Source organism: Oncorhynchus mykiss, chromosome 11 (genome assembly GCF_013265735.2).
Source record: "Oncorhynchus mykiss isolate Arlee chromosome 11, USDA_OmykA_1.1, whole genome shotgun sequence".
Lineage (NCBI taxonomy): Eukaryota > Metazoa > Chordata > Actinopteri > Salmoniformes > Salmonidae > Oncorhynchus > Oncorhynchus mykiss.
The window spans coordinates 29,088,422-29,112,027 of NC_048575.1; the positions used below are offsets into that span (position 1 = coordinate 29,088,422).

The following is a 23,606-nucleotide window of genomic DNA, read 5'->3' on the forward strand; positions in this document are numbered from 1 at the left end:
TGAGTCATGACATCACATTGGGGTTTACAGTGCAGGTCTATACAGTACACTGAGTGAATTCCACTGAAGGCCCTATTCGCTAGACCACCCCAGGCCATCACTTTGTCATTTTTCAAAAGCACCTAAGAAGCTCAAAACGATAAACACCAAAATGGGTGAATGTGGACAGAAAGGAGGATAGCTTCTCAAAGAACACAAAAAGTGGCATTGATAGACCAATCATCACCAACTTTGAAAAATCTGACCAAGAGTCTAAAAGACGATGATATACTGTAAGCTTGCCATCATTCTGGGCAAAACACAACACTTTTTGGACCCAAGTCTGATATGTTTCAGCAAAACATTTTAGAGCCATTTGGCTGCCAGGCAGAGAGAAATCCATTGCACTGAAAAAACACTAAAAACAGCTTTTGTTTGTCCATAGCTAAAATGGAGAGACAACATAGTGGTGCCACATGATGTAGGCATATCAGGAGGAGGCAACTGGACTCTTTCTCTCCTTGATGGAGAGGCTTCCAGAGGCTTGCAGAGTCTTGAGGGAGGGACGGAGGGATGACGGAGAGCACTATTGAGTGCTTCATAAAGACCTTCCTTTCCCCACCCGGGTGAACCATCAGAGAGAGCGAGAGCGAGAGCGCGAGCGAGAGAGAGAGAGAACGAGAGCGCGAGAGAGAGAGAGAGAGAGAAAGTAAGTAAATATAAACAAAAAAGAAAGAAAGAAAGAAAGAAAGAAAGAAAGAAAGAAAGAAAGAAAAAGAAAGAAAGAAAGAGGGAAAACTCCACTGCCACACGAAAATATGAAAATGGAAAGGAAAAGAGAAGAAACAACTGAGAACATGGAACATGTTGCGTGTTTTTATCGTCCTGTTGTTGTACGTGTACACTATAAAACTATGTATGGGCTTTTAACAATGAATTTAGTAGTGTAACAGGGTCAGAGTTTTAATAGTCGGGTTAAATAGTCGGGTTAAATCTTTTAGAATGTCTTAAACACAGAGGTCTTGTGCCAGATGTTTTCGATTCGCAATCTATTTCTTAAGATTCCAATTATTTAAATAATAACATGTTGTAAATAAGAATTCCTAGATAAAGGACACACTCCAACAATGCCAAAATGGCCACCACGTCTTTTATCTAGTATTTGCATACTGCAAAGTCAAGTTAACTTATTGGAAGCAGGTAGCAAATTACAGGGCTGTCCTTACCCACTTGAGACATCTCAGGCACAGCAGCTACAAAGGGACCATCTGGAAATTTGGGGGCATTGTCATTGATGTCCTGGACTTTGATGATGAATTCCGACTTTGGTTCCAGGGGCTTTTCGGTGTTGCGGTCGAAGGCTTGTGCGTGGAGGACGTAGTGTGCTTTCCTTTCCCGGTCCAGGCTCTCAGTTGCATGAATATCTCCTGTCACCTCGTTGATGATGAATATACTCCCAGCACCTTCCCCGCTCAGAATGTACCTTACGGAGCCATCCCCTTTGTCTGAGTTGGAATGAAGCTGTAAGAGAGACCAGAGACAACATATCAGAGCTCTACTACATTGCATAACCATAATTATTAGATAATTAACTCCTTTAAGTTATAGCAATTTTAAAACTTAAATATTTAATAAGTGCTAAATGCCAGTCCAAAATGCTACAAAATATGGAGATATTCTCTAGAAAATCAAAGGAAGCCTATTAGTTGTGAGTGGGCTGGTAAGCTAATACATCAGACAAGCCTGTGCGTCTTAGATTACTTAATGTAACATATTCAAAATGTCATAGACAAAGCTTTAGCCAGGGATTTCTAAACATGTGTTTGCCAGTGTTTCCCTGTGCCAGCAGATTGCTTTTACATGTGCACAGATAGGCGTGCCTGGGGAAGACGAAAGCGGTGAATGTGTCTTTAGTCCAAATCCCAGTGAGGCAGCCTGGTTGCCTAGTCGTAAATATGTGCTGTTCAGCCAGGAACCACTCTCCTTCTCCCTGTGGCACGTCTCCCTCAACAATGCATTTTGTTTGTATGCTCTTGTCAAGATAATAATTGTACTAGAATGACTTTACAACTGACAGCGCCGAAGATTGTTATATTTATAAGTGGACCTCTCTGAAGATTATTAGAGGACATCACCATGCAATTCTACGGAATCTACAAACTGAAACTATGCTGCTGCAGAACAAATAAAAGGGTTTGTATTTGAAACTTTATTCTAAACTTTTTATTTCCATGCTCCACCTATGTTGGTAAAGAACCTGTATTATTATAGATTGTTGATATAGTGTTTGGTAATTATCAGAGGACCTCACCTCTATAAGAAAAAAGGTGCCGTAGATTGGCTACTTACTCAGTGCTACACTTCCTAACGCTTAATTCTCAGTAAGAGAGCAAAACATGGGAGAGAAAACCAAGCAGTTTGTTCAGGCATAATTGATAACTTGAGAATTGCAACTCTCATGCCAGTTATTCTGCTCAGAAATTCACAACAAATACTAACAACAAATCTCATAAAATTCACCTGCTTTTATCCAAATCCCAATTAGTTGACAGTTTTAGTTTGTATCCTGTGAAGTTCTTACAGTAATAGTCACCTGCTTTACCAAATCCCAATTACCTGACCGTTTTAGTTGGAACTTAAAAGCAAAACCATAAAATATGATTGTTTTACGGGGTCAGTTATAGTTTTACAGCAAATGAGGGTTAAGTGCCTTGCTCAAGGACACATCAGATTTTTCCACTTTGTAGATTAAGGTATTCAAACCTGTGATATTTCGGTTGCTGGCCCAACACCCTAACCACTAGGCTACCTGCCGCCCAACATTACATACTATTCACCTGCTTTACCAAATCAGGACATTATAACTGTACAGAAAATGCAGTATAACCATCCATACTGTTTTCATTCATTTGAATGAAGATGACAGAACTTTTTTTTGAAATATATGAGGTACTAAGTTATAAGGTAACTTATCATTTAAAATGTATACAGTGATCTAACAAAGCCTGAAGAGTTCAGTCGTCCATTTACATTCCCACCTTCTACATGAATTAATGTGTCAAGGGGCTAACCACAACAGGCAATTTTGAATTCACAGCAATAATGCTTCATGATAGCAGCACCATTTTCATATGGCATTGCATATGTATCTACCCCAACCATTATTGAGCATATACAGAAGTCCTGAAGCCCAAGGCAAAAAATGTGTAACAAAATTTGACTCTTGGAACTTAGTATCTCATTTGAATGACTTATTATCTCGCTCAAACGACTTAATTGTTATTTTCTTTTAATAAGGTGTCATTTGTTATGCAGTGCCAGTTGTGCTTGTCAGACCATTGATGCAGCCATTCATTCACTGATTCCATCCATTGAATTGATTATTAATTGGCAGTTTTTGATAGGGCTGCGTTTGAATGCAAAAGCATGCGTGGGCCAACATGATCTCACGGTTTTACCAATTTGACTTCAGATTCTGAAATGTATCCATGTTTTTGGCACCCTTGGCTGCTCCTCCTACTCAGCACCTTCATTCATTAATTCCAGATGCTTAATATAAAGGGGCAATCTGCAGTTGAAACAATAAGAAAGTGCTATGGATGCAAGGAGTGACAATCCATATCAACATTATATACTGAACCAAAATATAAATGCAACATGTAAAGTGTATGTACCATGTTTGATGAGCAGAAATAAAAAATCCCAGAAATGTTCGATACTCAAATTTTGTGCACACATTTGTTTATATATCTGTTAGTGAGCAGCTCTCCTTTGCCAAGATAATCAATCTACCTGACAGGTGTGGCATATCAAGAAGCTGATTAAACAGCATGATCATTACATAGGTGGTGTGGTCAATAATTGGCCACTCTAAAATGTGCAGTTTTGTCACAGATGTCTCAAGTTTTGAGGGAACGTGCAATTGGCATGCTGACTGCAGGAATGTCCACCGGAACTGTTGTCAGAGAATTGAATGTTCATTTCTGTACCATAAGCCACCTCGGACATTGTTTTAGAGAATTTGGCAGGAAGTCCAATCGACCTCACAACCCCTGCCCACGTGTAACCACCCCAGACCAGGACCTCTATATCTAGCTTCTTCACCTGCAGGATCGTCTGAGACCAGCCAACCGGACAGCTGATTAAACTGTGTGTTTGCACAACCAAAGAATGTCTGTACACACTGTCAGAAACCGTCTCAGTGAAGCTCATCAGGGTGCTTGTCGCCGGCACAAGGGTGTTGACCTGAATGCAGTTCGGCAAATGCTCACCTTTGATGGCCACTGGCAGGCTGGATAAGTGTCCCGATTTCAACTGTACTGGAGTGTACTGGACAGTGTGTATAGTGATGTGTGGGTGAGCGATTTGTTGATGTCAACGTTGTGAACAGACTGCCCCATGGTGGTGGTGGGGTTATGGTATGGGCAGGCATAAGCTACGGACAATGAACGCAATTGCATTTTATCGATGACAAGTTGAATGCACAGAGACACCATGATGAGATCCTGAGGCCCTTTGTCGTGCCATTCATCTGCCGCCTTCACCTCATGTTTGAGCATGATAATTCACAGCCCCATGTCGCAAGGATCTGTACACAATTCCTGGAAGCTGAAAATGTCCCAGTTCTTCCATTGCCTGCATACTCACCAGATATGTCAACCATTGAGCATGTTTGGGATGCTCGGGATCGATGTGTATGACAGCGTGTTCCAGTTCCCACCAATATCCAGGATACATTAAAGAGGAGTGGGACAGCATTCCACAGGTCACAATCAACTCTATGTGAAGGACCTCATGTCGCGCTGCATGAGGAAAATTATGGACACCAGATACTAACTGGTTTTTTAAAAGGTATCTGTGACCAAGAGAAAGGTATCTGTATTCCTAGTCATGAATGTATTTAAATTGACTGATTTCCTTATGTGAAATGTAACTCAGTAAAAACATTGAAATTGTTGCATGCTGCACTTATTTTTCTGTTCAGGGTAGTTTTAACCATGTTTTGATGCAAACATGTAGTTTACATTTACTTTATTAGAAACATTTGAGTAAAGCAAGATTATATGTTGGGTTCTGATGTGGTATGACAGTTAAAATGAGCTCGTGAGGCATTTATACGTTATATTCTTTAATAATCAATGTGTACATATTATTTTATAAGTCAAAAAAAGTATGTAGCAACTCCAGGTTACCATTTGAAGGGTGAAGGTTTTGGATAGGGTAAAAAAAATAATAATTTACCACTTGGATTGAACATGCAACCTTCGGAATGATGATGCTGAGCAGTAGGAGCAAACCTGAGGTCAAATAACACTGAAAACATTTGACATTTGGAGCAATGTGGATAAGTGGCAGAATCGGCGGTCAAATTGGTAAAACCGTCTGATATTGTTGGCCCACTTACATTCTCTGGCATTCAAAAGCAGCTCTATCAAAGAACTATCAATGAATAATCATATCAATGGATGGAATTAGTGAATGAATGGCTGCAGCAAAGGTCTCAAAAACACAACTGGCACTGTATAAAACTGAGGCCTAATTAAGTCGTTTGAACAGATAATAAGCCATTTAAACAACAAAATAACTTGTTTGGACGACTTAGTATCTCGTTTGAACGACATATTCTCAATGTGTTTTTCAGAGATCAGTAGGTAAGTGCAAAATAAAAAAGGTGCGTAAACAGCATTTACGTGTGTTTTCCATCCACTAACTACACCACTGAAGGTAGCCATTATGACGCATATGAGGTAGCCATTACTGAATTTATGAGGTAGCCATTATTGGTGAGGTAGACTCCCAGTGAGTGACAGACAATGAGTACTGCATTAAGTCAGCAGGGCTTGTTGGTGGTGAAATACTCTATTTACAAAGAACTCTAGTAGTCCTGCAGGACAGCACCCAAGGGATGGTTTGGAGTCACGGTCTAGTTGTCAGCTGATTTGCACTGGCAATAACAGGCTATTGAGTTCCGATTACAATGATTATCTCAATTAGACAAATACAAAACAGCAGGGGACATAAAAAAGACTTAATCGCTGGTGTCCTTCTGCATGTCAGGAATTACCCCTCCCCTACACACATCTGACCCCATCTCCCCTTGTTCCCCTCTGTATTTCACAACATTAAGTTGAGCAGTGCGAAAGGTACCGGGTCCAAATCTAATCAAAGTTGTGCCGAGCAAATGAATCCCTAATTAAAAAGCTGCTGGCTGATTCTAAGGCTTGCCACTTGATGGGAGCAAACTGTCCTTTCTCTGGTACACATCAGAGCCTCTAATTAGGTAGGGAGTCAAAGATCCCATTGAGTTTTTACTCTCCTAATCAGGAATCAGGATTAAGTTAATGACAACTCACCAACCATACAAATGCACACAATGAAACAGGCTGTTTACACTTAGAGTAAATGTAATATTATAGATTTTAAATGTGCATTATACATGTGAGTGTTATGATCAGGGTGTGTAGTGTTTGGAGAAATCCGGAGGTAGGGAGGAAATAAACAACACCTCACTACAGGAGAAGAAACCACTTGCATGTCCGAAGGAGGCACTCTGCAAGTACAAGCACATACATTTAATTTAGCCTGCGGTCAGAGTGCTAATTTGGCCATTTACTTATTTGGCAAGAGCTAATATATCACAGTCGCTTAAGAGAGTGTGAGCCACTGAGCATATGGTGACTGGTCCCTTTCCAAAGCCAGGAGATAAAAGTGATAACAGGTTACGGGTCATTACCCCAACATCAAACACTATAGGGGAAGACACAGTTTGTTAGGCCACATGGGAACAACAAGACTGACACAGAAGTCATAAAACCAAATCAGATGGACAATACCGATCAGCATCAAAGGTTGAACCTGTTAGGTAGACCACTCTATGGTGTTACAGAAAGCTTCCTTTGGGGCTATGGCTACAACTCCATGTGGAGTGCACTTCTGATACTTGTAATGCATTTGATTCCAGCAGAGTCAGGAAAAGCCTGATTGACATAAAAGCCATTACATCATATTCGATGGTCAATATTGATAGGCTAAACCTACTAGGAAGACCACTCAATGCTCTAACGGACATAATACTTTGTAAACGGCTACATCTCTATGCCGTGTGACTTCTAATGCATTCAATACCAGTAGTCGGGGATAATTTATTTATAGTTCATTAAAGATGATCACTCAGAAATGTTCATGACTCCACGCCTTTTGGATGTAATTAGTGTTAATTTTGTTAATACAGTACATCAACGGGCCTGTCCGAAAAGAGCTGAACATACATCATCACTGTCTGTCTGTATGGGTGTGTATGTGTGTGAGTATGCGTGTGTGTGCTTGTGTGTGTGGAAATAATGAAGGCCATATGAAAAACAACTGCAATGTCCTTAGGAGGGGATGGAAAGATGTGTGGGGGACTGCCTGTCAGTTAGCGGTGAGTGTCCACATACAAATAAGTAGAAATCCTCTCTACTGAGCTGCTTCCTCCTCTCTCTCCTCAAGGCAGGCAAAACATCGCTAGGTGAGTTGTGTCTTGATTGGCCACTAAGGGAGAGTCAGCTAGTTTTTTCTTTATTATTTTAACCAATAAGACATACAGTTCATTCTGAAAGTATTCTTCCACATTTTGCTACGTTACGTCCTTAATCTAAAATTGATTAAATATTTTTTTTCTCATCAATCTACACACAATGCTCCATAATGACAAAGTGAAAACAGGTTTTTAGACATACCTTATTTAAATTAGTATTCAGGAGTTTGCTATGAGACTCGAAATTGAGCTCCTGTGCATCCTGTTTCCATTGATCGTTCTTGAGATGTTTCTACAACTTGATTGGAATCCACCTGAGGTAAATTCAATTGATTGGACGTGATTTGGAAAGGCACACACCTGTCTATATCATGTCCCACAGTTGACAGTACATGCCAGAGCAAAAACAAAGCCATGAGGTCGAAGGAATTGTCCGTAGAGCTCCGAGACAGGATTGTGTCAAGGCACAGATCTGAGGAAGGGTACCAAATCTGCAGCATTGAAGGACCCGAAGAACACAGTGGCCTCCAGCATTCTTAAATGGAAGAAGTTTGTAACCACCAAGACTCTTCCTAGAGCTGGCCGCCTGGCCAAACCGAGCAATCAGGGGAAAAGGGCCTTGGTCAAGGAGGTGACCAAGAACCCGATGGTCACTCTGAAAGAGATCCAGAGTTTGTCTGTGGAGATGGGAGAACCTTCCAGAAGGACAACCATTTCTGCAGCACTCCACCAATCAGGCCTTTATGGTAGAGTGGCAAGACGGAAGCCACTCCTCAGTAAAAGGCACATCATAGGCTGCTTGGAGTTTGCCAAAAAGGCACCTTAAGGACTCTCAGACCATGAGAAACAAGATTCTCTGGTCTGATGAAACAAAGATTGAACTATTTGGCCTGAATGCCAAGCGTCACGTCTGGAAGAAACCTGGCACCATCCCTACAATGAAGCATGGTAGTGGCAGCATCATGCTGTTGGTATGTTTTTCAGTGGGAGACTAGTCAGGATAGAGGGCATGATGAATGGAGCAAAGTACAGAGAGATTATTGATAAAAACCTGCTCCAGAGCGATCAGGACCTCAGACTATTGCGAAGGTTCACCTTCCAACAGGACAATGACCCTAAGCACACAGCCAAGACAATGCAGGAGTGGCTTTGGAAAGAGTCTCTGAACGTCCTTGAGTGGCCCAGCAAGAGCCCGGACTTGAACCCGATCGAACATCTCTGGAGAGACCTGAAAATATGCGGCGATGCTCCCCTTCCAACCTGACAGAGCTTGAGAGGATCTGCAGAGAAGAATGGGAGAAACACTCCAAATACAGGTGTGCCAAGCTTGTAGCATCAACACTGCCAAATGTGCTTCAACAAAGTACTCAGTAAAGGGTTTGAATATTTATGTAATTGTGATATTTCAGTTTTGTATTTGTTATAAATTTGCAAACATTTCTAAGAAACTGTTTTTGCTTTGTCATTACAGGGTATTGATGAGTAAAAAAAACAGTTTAATCAATTTTAGAATAAGGCTGTAACGTAACAAAATGTGGAAAAGTTCAAAGGGTCTGAATACTTTCCGAATGCACTACAAGTTACTTCCAAAATGGCAACCTATTCCATATACAGTACAGTACTATTTTATTACAGCTGCTACTGCTACTGCTACTACTGTTACTGCTACTACTGCTACCGCTGCTACTGCTACTGCTACTACTGCTACCGTTGCTACTGCTACTGCTGCTACAGGGCTCTGGTCAAATGTAGTGCTCTATATTAGTATATAAGTAAATAGGAAGCCATTTGAGACGTACTGTGGTGAAAAGTTGAGCCCTCTCCTCCACTGTGCTACAGAGAGGAGGATGCAGGGATTGTGCTTCTCTCTCTCTCTCTCTCTCTTCCTCTCTCTATGGTGAGTTCAATAAGACCTAGCCAAAAGGATGACTGTCTGGCGCATGGCTGGTGGATGGTGACTGTCTGCATGGAATGCATTAGGACATTGAGTGTTAAAGGGATCAAAATTGTCAGGGGCAACACAGTCACTGGCAGGAACATTCAGATCCCCAGACAAACCCTTTGATAAACGAAGTCTAGATATATTTAATCACTTGGCCAGTGTGCAGCCTGCTAATGGAGGGGTACACAGAGACAAAGCTGTGGACATAACATTTTTACTTGCTATGACTCTCATATGTTCATGTTCATCTACCTTAGTTTATTGCACTGACTGTAAGTCGCTCTGGATAAGAGCATCTGCTAAATGACCAAAATGTAAATGTAAAAATGAACAGGTCCAAAGCCCACTGTAGGGTTTATTCTAATGTGTGCCACTTTCTAACTATTTGTATTTTGATCAAATGTTGCCTTGTTTGGGGGCGGAGCTCATTAAAATAATACCCAGCAGTGTGCTTTGCAAGTCTTAATTTTTTACATTTACATTTTGGTCATTTAGCAGATGCTCTTATCCAGAGCGACTTACAGTCAGTGCAATAAGCTAAGGTCGATGAAGAAGAACATATCAATTTATTTGTTACAAATACCGTCATACGATTACAGTAATGCACTGTACTGTTGTTTTACGGTAACTTACAGGTAGCCAGTTGCTTGTCAGTGATCATAAAAACAATGGTAAAAAATATTACAGTAACAGTATTGGATACCGTAAAATACGGTATGCTAACACACTGTACCTTTTCTACTGTAATTATAGATAACTCTCTGACTGTAAGTTACCGTAAAATAACAGGACATTTTTACAGTGTAGTGCACTATATAGGGCATAGGGTGCTATTTGAGACACAGACATGCATTAGCATGTACATCTACTTGTTGGGATGTGTGATTATCTCAACTGATTATCTTGTTGTTTGTGTCTGTACGTGCACTTGGAGTGTTTGTATTTGACCATTACGATTTATATGCTGTCACATTTGCCAGCTGTGCTGTGCCGCAGGAACCAAACAAGTGTTGGTGTCAACTGTCTTGCTAGGAAGCTGCCTAGATTCATCTAAGAGAAAGCATCTCTGAAAACATAGAAAAGTGCTGATGGGGAGTTGGAGAAGTTAAGGATATGTGTCTTTAGGGACGAGCTCTCTGTCTTTCCACAAATAGGCAAGGAGGAGAGGGAAAGCGGTTTGAGAAAAAGGGGTTGGCTCTTCAGCGCCAGGCCTCACATTTGCAATTAGCGAGGCGGGTTTGTTTTTTATTAAATTTCAGCCCTTATTCTTCGCTCAAGAGGACTTAATCACTTTTTATGTGGGTGCGCTTGATTATTGCTTGATTATTGCTGCATTTTGTCCGTACTTTCCCCAATCATATCCTCATAGCACTCTCTTGACAATTGATTTGTCACAGTCTTGGGCACCTTGGTGATGATGGAACACACAGCTAATGACCGTGAATTGGGAGATTGTGATGGGGTCGTGATAAAGATGTGCTGTTTGTCGCTGATGCACATCATCTTCCCTAATGGCTGTCCTCTATTTTGACTTCTACTGCTGCTGGGGGAAATAAAATGAAACCCTGCACTCAATATGCACAAAAAGCTTATTTCTATCAACTGTTGTGCACAAATTTGTTTACATCTCTGTTATTGAGCATTTATCATTTGGAAAGATAATCCATCCACATGCCAGGTGTGTCATATCAATAAAATGATTAAACAACATGATAATTACACAGGTGCACCTTGTGCTGGGGACAATAAAAAGGCCATAAGCGGGCTCTAACATCCTTTTAGAGAATTTGGTATCATGGGGGCGAGCGGTTTGCTGATGTCAACGTTGTCTGTACACAATTCCTGGAAACTGAAAATATCCCAGTTCTTTCATGGCCTGCATACTCACCAGATATGCCACCCATTAAGCAAGTTAGGGATGCTCTGGATCGACATGTACGACAAAGTGTTCCAGTTCCTGCCAATATCCAGAAACTTCGCACAGCCATTGAAGAGGAGTGGGACAACATTCTAGAGGCCACAGTCAACAGCCTGATCAATTATATACAAAGGAGATTTGCCGCGCTGTATGAGGTAAATGGTGGGCACACTAGATACTGACTGGTTTTCTGATCCACGCCCCTAACTTTTTTTTAAGGTATCAGTGACCAACAGATGCATATCTGTAATTAATTTAAATTGACTGATTTCCTTATATGAACTGTAACTCTGTAAAATCTTTGAAGTTGTTGCATGTTGAATTTATATTTTTGTTCAATACAATTGATGTTCACAGTAGAGGTCTGTGCGGGACTGATTTTTATACCACACCAGCCTGCTGCTGCTGACTTATTATTAGAAAATGGAAGAAGTTCAAGATGACGGTCAATCACCCTCGGTCTGGGGCTCCATGCAAGATCTCACCTCGTGGGGCATCAATGATCATGAGGAAGGTGAGGGATCAGCCCAGAACCACACGGCAGGACCTGGTCAATGACCTGAAGAGAGCTGGGACCACAGTCTCAAAGAAAACCATTAGTAACACACTACGCCGTCATGGATTAAATGTCCCCCTGCTCAAAACAATGCATGTCCAGGCCCGTCTGAAGTTTGCCAATGACCATCTGGATGATCCAGAGGAGGAATGGGAGAAGGTCATGTGGTCTGATGAGACAAAAATAGGGACAGGACGACTGCAACGTATTGAGGGGAGGATGGATGGGGCCATGTATCGCAAGATCTTGGCCAACAACCTCCTTACCTCAGTAAGAGCATTGAAGATGGGTCGTGGCTGGATCTTCCAGCATGACAACAACCCAAAACACAACTAAGGAATGGCTCCGTAAGAAGCATCTCAAGGTCCTGGAGTGGCCTAGCCAGTCTCCAGACCTGAACCCAATAGAAAATCTTTGGAGGGAGCTGAAAGTCCGTATTGCCCAGCGACAGCCCCAAAACCTGAAGGATCTAGAGAAGGTCTGTATGGAGGAGTGGGCCAAAATCCCTGCTGCAGTGTGTGCAAACCTGGTCAAGAACTACAGGAAAAGTATGATCTCTGTAATTGCAAACAAAGGTTTCTGTACCAAATATTAAGTTCTGGTTTTCTGATGTATCAAATACTTATGTCACGCAATAAAATGCTAATAATGACTTAAAAATCATACAATGTGATTTTCTGGATTTTTGTTTTAGATTCCATCTCTCACAGTTGAAGTGTACCTATGATAAAAACAGACCTACAGACCCCTACATGCTTTGTAAGTAGGAAAACCTGTAAAATTGGCAGTGTATCAAATTCTTGTTCTCCACACTGTATATACAGTACCAGTCCAAGGTTTGGACACACCTAATCATTCAAGGGTTTTTATTTTTTTTTTACTATTTTCTACATTGTAAAATTATAGTGAATACATCAAAACTACGTGTGAAAGAACACATATGGAATCATGTTGTAACCAAAAACGTGTTAAACAAATCAAAATGTATTTCATTTTTGAGATTCTTCAAAGTAGCCACCCTTTGCCTTGATGACAGCTTTGCTCACTTTTGGTTTTCGCTCAACCAGATTCATGAGGTAGTCACCTGGAATGCATTTACATTAACAGGTGTGCCTTAAAAGTTCATTTGTGGAATTTCTTTCCTTCCTAATCCGTTTGAACCAATCAGTTGTGTTGTGTCAAGGTAGGAATGGTATACAGAAGATAACCCTATTTGGTAAAAGAACAAGTCCATATTATGGCAAGAACAGCTTAATAAAATAAACAAAGAGAAACAACAGTCCATAATTACTTTAAGACATGAGGTTAGTCAATCGGGAAAATCTTCAAGTGCAGTCTCAAAAACCATCAAGTTCTATGATGAAACAGGCTCTCATGAGGACTGCCACAGAAAAGGAAGACCCAGAGTTACCTCTGCTGCAGAAGAAAAGTTCATTAGAGTTACCAGCCTCAAAAGCTGCAGCCCAAATAAGTGCTTCACAGATTCCAAGTAGCAGACACATCTCAATATCAACTATTCTGAGGAGACTGCATGAATCAGGCCTCATGGTCTAATTGCTGCAAATAAACCACTACTAAAGGACACCAATAAGAAGAAGAGACTTGCTTGGGTCAAGAAACACGAGCAATGGACTGGTGGAAATCTGTCATTTGGTCTGATGAGTCCAAATGTGCGATTTTTGGTTCCAAACACAGTGTCTTTGTGAGATGCAGAGTAAGTGAACGGATTATCTCTGCATGTGTGGTTCCCACCGTGAAGCATGGAGGAGAAGGTGTGGGGGTGCTTTGCTGGTGACAATGTCTGTAATTTTTTTGAATGCAAGGCACACTTAACCAGCATGGCTACCACAGGATTCTGCAGCGATACGCCATCAAATCTGGTCTATGCTTAGGGGGACTGTAATTTGTTTTTCAACATGACAATGACCCAACACCTTCAGGCTGTGTAAGAGCTATTTGAACAAGAAGGAGGGTGATGGAGTGCTGCATCAGATGACCTGGCCTTCATCATCACCCGATCTCAACCTAATTGAGATGATTTGAGCCAACGAGTGCTCAGCATATGTAGGAACTCCTTCAATACTGTTAGAAAAGCGTTCCAGGTGAAGCTGGTTGAGAGAATGCCAAGAGTGTACCAAGCTGTTATCTAGGCAATAACCCCAAGCAAACTTTTACATTTGTGGCAAAGTGGCTTAAGGACAAGGTGCTAGCTAGCGGAGTAGAAAACTTGAAAATAAAAGAGAGCCGCACACTCTAGGAGCTCAGATGCAAAAATGTAGTACCAACGTTTCGACATCCAAGCTGTCTTCATCAGGGTATCAATGATGAAGACAGCTTGGCTGTCGAAACGTTGGTAAATTACATTTTTGCATCTGAGCTCCTAGAGCTCTCTTTTATTTTCAAGTTTTATACTCCGCTAGCCAGCACCTCGCCTAAATAGGTGTGCGTTTATTTTTCTTCTAGATCACTCCAATACATTGACTTTGTTGTCCTTAAGCCACTTTGCCACAAATGTAAAAGTTTGCTTGGGGTGGTTAATTTTTCAAATGTATTGGCGTGACCATCACAAAGCCCCGACCTCAATCCTATAGAGAATTTGTGGGCAGAACTGAAAAAGCATGTGCGAGCAAGGAGGCCTACAGACCTGACTCAGTTACACCAGCTCTGTCAGGAGGAATGGGCCAAAATTCACCCAACTTATTGTGGGGAGCTTGTGGAAGGCTACCTGAAACGTTTGACACAAGTTAAAGAATTTAAAGGCAATGCTACCAAATACTAATTGAGTCTATGTAAACTTCTGACCCACTGGGAATGTGATGAAAGAAACAAAAGCTGAAATAAATAATTCTCTCTACTATTATTCTGACATTTCACATTCTTAAAATAAAGTGGTGATCCTATCTGACGTAAGACACAGCATTTTTACTAGGATTAAATGTCACTGAGGATTAAATTTAAAACTGAGTTTAAATGTATTTGGCTACCGTGTATGTAAACTTCCGACTTCAACTGTACACACTGCCGTTCAGAAGATTGGGGTCACTTTGAAATATCTTTATTTTTGAAAGAAAAGCACATTTGTTATCCATTAAAATAACAGCAAACTAATCAGAAATACAGTGTAGACATTCTTAATGTTGTAAATGACTATTGTATCGTAATAGGGTTTTCTAATTATCAATTAGCCTTTTCAAATGATAAACATGGATTAGCTAACACAACGTGCCATTGGAACACAGGAGTGATGGTTGCTGATAATGGGCCTCTGTACGCCTATGTAGATATTCCATTAAAAAAATCTGCTGTTTCCAGCTACACTAGTCATTGACAACATTAACATCGTCAACACTCTATTTCTGATCAATCTGATGTTATGTTAATGGACAAAAAAAATAATTTTCTTTAAAAAACAGGGACATTTCTAAGTGACCCCAAACTTTTGAATGGTAGCGTAAATATAAATAATGGTGGGTATAGACAGTATTGACGGAATAGAAAAGGTGTGTACAGTTATATAGGATGTGACATGACTAGAATACAGTACATACATATAAAGTTGTTAAACAGCATGTAAACATTATTAAAGTTACCTATGTTCAATGACCATGTACAGTACGTAGGGAAAGCATTTCAGGGCAGGGTTCTGCGTGGAGGCCGGCTAGTGGTGATTGTTTAACAGTCTGATGGCCTGGATATAGAAGCTATTTATCAGTCTCTCGGTACCAGCTCTCTGTCCCAGCTGGGTGAACAGGCCGTGGCTCGGATGGTTGAGGTTCTTATTGATCTTCTTGGCCTTCCTGTGACTCTGGGGGCTGTAGATGTACAGGGGCAGGCAGTTTTTTTTTTTTTAAGGATCCCCATTAGCTGCTGTCACTCTTCCTGGGGTCCAGCAACATTAAGGCAGCTATACAAAATGATAAATATTACATGACATTACATTTCATAACACTTTTCACAACACATTAAGTGTGTGCCCTCAGGCCACAGCCTACTACCACATACACTGTATCTACAATTCGAAATCCATGTGTACGTGTGTGTAGAGTGCATGTCTTATCATGTGTATATGTAAGCGTTTGTCTGTGCCTGAGTGTGTGTGTCTTCCCAGTCCCCACTGTTCCATAAGGTGTTTTTTTTTATCTGTTTTTAAATCTGATTATACTGCTGCATCAGTTACTTGATGTGGAATAGAGTTCCATGTAGTCATGAATCTATGTAGTCTGTTCTGGGCTTTGGGATTGTGAAGAGACCTCTGGTGGCATGTCTGGTGGGGAGTGCTAGTAGTTTAAACAGACAGCTCGGTGCATTCAGCATGTCAATACTTCTTACAAAAGCAAGTAGTGATGGAGTCAATCTCTCCTCTACTTTGAGCCATGAGAGATTGGTATGCGTATTATGAATGTTAGCACTCCGTGTACATTAAAGGGCCAGCTGTGCTGCCCTTTTCTCAGCCAATTGTAATTGTAATCCCTCTTAGGAAAGTGTACACCCGGTGGTGCGTTGGACTGACCACAGAACCCTCTGTAGAGCCCTGCTGTTGAGGACGGTGCAAATTCCATACCAGACAGTGATACATCCCGACATGATGCTCTCAATGGTGCATCTGTAGAATTTTATAAGGGGCTTAGGGGTGAAGCCAAATTTCTTCAGCTTCTTAAGGTTGAAGAGGCGCTGTTGCACTTTTTTCAACACACTGTCTGTGTGAAGGGACAGTTTCAGGTCGTCAGTCCTGTGCAAGATGGGGAACTTGAAGCTTTTGACCGTCTCCACTTCGGCTCCTTTGTTTTGTTGACATTGAGGGAAAGGTTATTCCTGGCACCACTCAGCCATGACTCTCACCTCCTCCCTGTAGGCTGTCTCGTCATTGAAGGTAATCAGGCCTACCAATGTTGTGTGGCCAGCAAACTTGAGTTGGAGACATGCGTGGCCACGCAGTCATGAGTGAAAAGGGAGTACAGGAGGGGGCTGAGCACGCACCCCTGTGAGGCTCCCGTTTCGAGGATCAGCGTGGCGGAGGTGTTGTTGCCTACCTTCACCATTTTGGGTAGGCCCGTCAGGTAGTCCAGGACCCAGTTGCACAGGGATGGGTTCAGACCCAGGGCCCCGAGCTTAGTGAAGAGCTTGGAGGGCACTATGGTGTTGAAGGCTTAACTTCTGCTAAATGTCGGAAATGTATAGTGCAGTGCAATTGCAATTGATTCCTCTGTGGATCTGTTTGAGCGGTATGTGAATTGTAGTGTGTTGGGGTTCGTTTCCTTGTTCCTTGTCAATCATTGGCTCATTGGTGAAATTAGCATTATGACAATAACTTTAATTAAATCATTCAAAACATTTATTATTGCAATTGCAGACAGAAGTTGACACCAGGAACACAGCATGTTATTTTATCAAACCCGAAGTCCAGCCCTAGTGATGTCACTGCCTATGTCATTATCTTTTACTCATGAGACCAAAACCATGCCTACCAACACTAAAACTCTTGTTTATATAGCTATCTAAACTTAGCAGTAAATATCCAAGTTGATTTTTAGTGGAATGCCTGACTAATCTCTTATCTCTTACACTCCCTGCAGAGTTCTGTCTTCACAGTCACACATTTCTCAGAGGGGTCTCTTTATAAGAGGCAAAGAGACCAGAGAACAAGTGTGGAACAATACTGAATTAATATATATTGTGTAGTCTAGGAGGGCGGGGTCTTATAATGTAAGGAGGGTGGGGTCTTATAACCCCTCCCCTTCTGTTAATATAAAATAAGCATAATCAATTATTATAATACATCAGACATTTGGTTCTCCACCCATGCATGTAGCCTACAGGCTTTTTAATTGACTCCACGCATAGGCACATTTGATCTCGCACGCTCAACACAAGAGAGCAGAGGTAGTCCACTGAACTTGAAGCAGAATTAGCCTACTAGAGTTTGTGAATGGTGTGACAGGTGCTTTAAAAACCCATTACAGTCCTGTCTTAGCAAGGGGTTCAGGGGGGGTTCAACTAAGCTGTACGGAATTGTTTAAGGTCATATCAAGGAACATTTAGCTATTTGATTTATAATTTTAAGACCCCTTAAATTATATATTTTTTCATGAATATATATAAAATAAAATAAATACTTTTTTTTTTTTTTTTTAATCTGAAGGAAGTTTGTTCTGAAGTAACTGTCCTATATCTGATAGATATATGAAAGATCTTCATTTTTTTAACATATATTGAAACCCTTATTTTTTGGCACTAAACAGTCTCCATACATACTGTACTTCCATTCATTTTTTCAACTGGTACATTCAGGGAACATTCAGACATTATTGTGGGGCGTCCTAGAGCAAAACAGAGAACATCATCGTGTCTGTGAGAGTCTCATAGTAGTTTGTAGATGCATCCAGTGCAAAACCCCTGTCACTTTCTGACCTTAGTTCCTTTTTTATGTCTTTGTGTTAGTTTTGTCAGGGCGTGAGTTGAGGTGGGTAGTCTATGTTATTTTTTCTATGTTGTATTTCTGTGTTTGGCCTGGTTCTCAATCAGGGGCAGCTGTCGATCGGTGTCTCTGATTGAGAATCATACTCAGGTAGCCTCTTTTCCCCATTTTGGTTGTGGGTGATTGTTTTCTGTTTAGTGTATGTCACCTTACAGAACTGTTTCGTTTCTTCCGTTTCACTTTGTTATTTTGTTTTGTGCGTTCAGTCAATAAATTATGACGAACACTTACCACGCTGCATATTGGTCCGATCCTTCTTACTCTTCCTCAGACGAAGAGGAGATTCGTTACAACCCCAGGTGCACTGAAAGGCTGAGAAAAATCAATACACAACCACGGATGCATGACACACACACAAGCAGGTGGTGTTTCAGGGATCTGGGAAGTGGTTTACACTTGTGAGTGCACATAACCTAACTGTAACTGGGTTTAGAGTTTTGTAAAAACCAACTCTTGGAGGATTGTTTTTTTTCTGTATTACAAACGGTGAATGACGCGAGCTGTGACAGTGTATTTTATTCTGTTCTAAATTACCACTCAATGGGTAATGAGCATTCAGAACCCAGCAAGCGCTCAGCTCAGCTCCTTTGCAAAGCATGGGCACAAAAAAAGCAATTTAACTAAAACCCATGCTTCACTTTTTTCAACTGTAGCATTAAATATAAGACAGTTGCCTGATTCTGTCACAGCACAAACCATTTATGAATAAAACATGTAGGTACCTTTTCTTAGAGGTTGGCATTTTGCTCTACAAATTAAAGGTCCCGAACAGTCATTCTAATTCCCTTGTAAAACAGACTTTTGACGGACTAAACTATCACCCATCATTTTTGTTTTGGATAGTAATGCTCAAAATTCGTTTTTTCATCGCTAGCTACCTGGAAGTTTGAAAGGACAGGCTGAGTGGGCTGGGAGTTTATATTCATGAGCTCACCTTGACTGACTGCTCTTTAAAATGCCTATGTCAAGCAACTTAGATGCAGTGTTGCAGTACAATCATCTTGAACCAATTTGGTGATACACAAACCAACTCAAACGACATTGAAATTGCATCAATGATGTCCCAAAAAAATTCATAGTTCTCCCATTTGGCATGTTGTTGATGGTGTGGTTCAGATCAGCACTGACAGATGTGTTGACTTGACAACTAACTGCGAGCCATTAACTAGCTAACACCAGACACAGATAAAAGGGGAAACATATACTGTAGACATTATTGAAACATATACTGTTTCTTTGCCATAGATGAATTAGGTAAACTTTTAATTATATTTTCTGACACCATACAGTACAATTTTGGCACCAGTAGAGCAGCTATTTAGCTATAGAAACCACGCCCTTCTGCAAACACACCTTCTCCGATGTTGGTTACAAGGTGGTGCATATTTAAATTAGGTAAGAGAATATCATGTTACCATTGGTGTATTAAAATGAGAGCGTAAGGGTGATCTCACCCTATCCCTTAATAATCTTGCCCCTTAATCCAAGTGTTTGATACAGAGGGGACCAGTTACTTTATGATGAAAGTTTATCAATGTAGAAGCACCAGTCATTTTTTCTAATTTGTTCATCATACTTTGATCTGGTTTCATGCAAGTTCATGAAAAATAAATATTTGGACTATGCATTACCTTTACGGCTGTAATATGTAACTTTTTAGGCAACCAAACCAAATTCACATAGAAATGTTTCTCATAGATATGTAATTCTCATTCCTATCCTCCAGTCTTCATTGAAAGCAAGTCTAAGAAGCGGTAGATCTGTTCTATGTGCACTATTTCTATGCTTCCGGTTATTTGAGTTTAGTTTTGCAACTTTTACATTCGGTTTTGTACACCACCTTCAAACAGCTGACAATACAATATATTTAATTTTATGGAAAATATATTTTACAGCGGTTTAGATGGTACAATGATTATCTTCACTACACTTGCTTGTTTTGTCACATAAACTGAAATAAGGCTGAGCGATTTCTGCATAGTGCATCTTTAAATACATGCCTCCTGAAAGTAACCTGAATAAAATCCCAACTGATGGTTAAATGAACCCTTATCAGTTCAAAGGCGTGGCCTATTGGTGGCATAGCTTCGGATAGTTATTTCTGGCTAACCATGAGAGTAAATGTCATTCATATTCATCATTTTGAGTTTGTACACTGCAAATAAAATGTAAAGTCAATAGTTTTGCACATTGCTTTACATGACGTATTGTCACTACCATCTTGCCTTTTGTGCTGTTATCTGTGCTAAATAATGTTTGTACCATGCTGTGTTGTCATGTGTTTCACCCATACTATGTTGTTGTCTTTAGGTCTCTCTTTCTGTAGTGTTGTGTTGTTTCTCTTGTCGTGCCGTGTTTTGTCCTGTATTTTCATTCAATGTATTTTAAGTCCCAGTCCCTGTCCCCGCAGGAGGCCTTTTGGTAAGCCATCATTGTAAATAAGAATTTGTTCTTAACTGACTTGCCTAGTTAAATAAATACAATAAATACAATTTTACATTGTTCTATATACATTTTACAACATTTGAATCTCAAAATGCATAGGCACTTAGGGAGCTCATACTCTTATGTAAACTGTATTAATTGTCCAACATCAGTACCCAACATGTGTGAACAATAGAATGGAACAGGTTAACTGGATTGACATTTACTCTCACGGGTGGCCAAAACGAACTAGCGGAAAGCCACACCCCTACTAAGCCATGCCTACAGTCTTCTGATCTGACCTGGTGGTTCATAGCTCAATAACCCAGCATCAACAACCCAATTTGAATGTATGTATGTGACCCAACCGGATGGGTGAAAATAACTCAACATGTGTTCTGCCTAATACTTACGCAAATTGGGTTGTTTTAATCCAGCATTTTTTGGGGTGTAGAGAGAGTAGGGGCATATGGGCGTGGAAATGCAAGTGAAGACTTGTTTTAGAATGGGCATTGTCATACAGCAGAATATCATACTACTAATAACTAGTGTAACAACATCAGGGCACCGTGTGGCTTTCCCTGGGTGACATGAACACATCCAAACCTTCCCCTGGGCCTGTGGGCGTCTTCCTGTCTGCTTCTCAAATAGCACACTATTTGTTATATAGTTCACTATATAAGAAAATGGTGTCATTTGAGACGCAGCCGCCCGTCTCACTGTACATATCAGCACAAGGCCAGTCCCCTACCTTGTATTTCTCTCTCTCTCACTTACACAGACCTGTAATTTCCCAAATGCATGGGTCCCCAGAGAAGTGTCACTGGGGATTATACTACACACCACAAGTGGATTAGGGACACAGTTTGACAGACTGGCTTCCACACTCACTCATTCAAATGAGTTCTGCAATGTGTGCATATATGGATCCCACTACCACGTGTGTGTGTCCGTGTGCGCGTATTGGGGTACAAGCTCTGAGGCAGCTTGTACCCCAAGCCAGAACACTGCTGAACAGTCATAAGACTGCTAAATAGTTAATTAAATGGTAACCTGGACTATCTGCATTGACCCTATCTTGCACTGACTCTATGCACACCCCTTACGGAAAAACCACATGTGAAATGTCCATGTGGCTTCGGAACACTTCACATGTGATGATAAATCACATAAAGATTCACAGGTGATGCCCTGCAAATAAAAATCTGTCGTAAGCATGTCCCCGGAATGTCAAGAAGTTGCAGTCTTTTCAAATATTTGACATACATGATAACATTTTGTTTTATTTATACAGTAATTATTCATATTATTCATTATTATGTCCTTGTCTTTGATTTGAACGCTCAACCTCTTGGTTCACAGCATTCTGATCTTCCTGCTATGCCACCATGGCTGTGTAAATAACTGATTTTACTTTGAAGTCCAAAGTGTAGGAATCCAAGTAAATCTCAGCTATGTTAAAAATACTCCCAAGAGAAACCATTATATTTATCATAGTGATTCAGGTGTAACATTAAAACAAAATAATATGCCCCACCAACATTAAACAACTATACAGTAAGCACTCAAATTGCTGAAATAGTAAATTAAATCACTGATGAGAGAATAGTCAGATGAACTGATAACTAAAACAGCAGTGCAGGTGAAAAAAACAACACACATATCGACACACACAGACGCAAGCACACCACCATGCACATATGCATAAGCACACACATTTCATTGTGTTACAGTCTGAATATAATTTTGTGTCACTGGCCTACACACAATACCTCATAATGTTAAAGTGGAATAGTGTTTTAAGAAATGTTTACAAATTAATAAAAAATGTTAAGCTGAAATGTCGAGTCAATAAATATTCAACCCCTTTGTTATGGCAAGCCTAAAAAAGTTTATGAGTAAAAATGTGCTTAACACATCACATAATAAGTTGCATTGACTCTGAGTGCAATAGTCTTTATTAACATGATTTTTGAATGTCTACCCCGTCTCTTTACCCCACACATACAATTATCTGTGAAGTCCCTCAGTCGAGCAGTAAATTTCAAACACAGATTCAGCCACAAAGAGGAGGTCTTTCAATGCTTTGCTAAGAAGGGCACCTAATTACATTTTTTTTAATATCCCTTTGAGCATGGTAAAGTTATTAATTACACTTTGGATGGTGTATCAATAGACCCAGTCATTACAAGATACAGGCGTCCTTCCTAACTCAGTTGTCGGAGAGTAAGGAAACTGCTCAAGGATTTCATCATGAGGCCAATGGTGACTTTAAAACAGTACAGAATTTAATGGCTGTGATTGGAGAAAACTGAGAATATATCAACAACATTGTAGATACTACACTATTCTAACTTAAATGACAGAGAGAAAAGAATAAAGAATAAAAAAGAATAAAAATATTCCAAAACATGCATCCTGTTTGCACTCAGGTAAATCTAGTTTTTTTTATAAAAAGAAAGGAATAGAGCAAAGCACAGTTAAAATGCTTGAGGAAAACGTGGTTCAGTATGCTTTCCAACAGACACTGGGAGACAAATTCATATTTCAGCAGGACAATAAAATAAACACAAGGCCAAATATACACAGGAGTTTCTAACCAAGATGGCATTGAATGTTCATGAGTGGCCTAGTTACAGTTTTGACTTAAATAGGCTTGACAATCTATGGCAAGACATGAACATGGCTTGCTAGCAATGATCAACAACCAACTTGACAGAGCTTGAAGAATTTTAAAGAGAATAATGTGCAAATATTGTACAATCCAGGTGAGCAAAGCTCTTGGAGACTTACCCA

General features: G+C 40.4%; 1 protein-coding gene across 2 annotated transcripts in view; it reads right to left on the reverse strand.

The window, feature by feature from the left end:
- Nucleotides 1–23,606, reverse strand: part of LOC110535563 (cadherin-18) — a 376,780-nt gene that overhangs the window by 153,954 nt on the left and 199,220 nt on the right. For both annotated transcript variants that reach the window (XM_021620629.2, XM_021620628.2), the window contains one exon: nucleotides 1,206–1,500. In XM_021620629.2, the coding sequence (XP_021476304.2) occupies nucleotides 1,206–1,500 (295 nt within the window). The remainder of the gene's footprint in view (nucleotides 1–1,205; nucleotides 1,501–23,606) is intronic.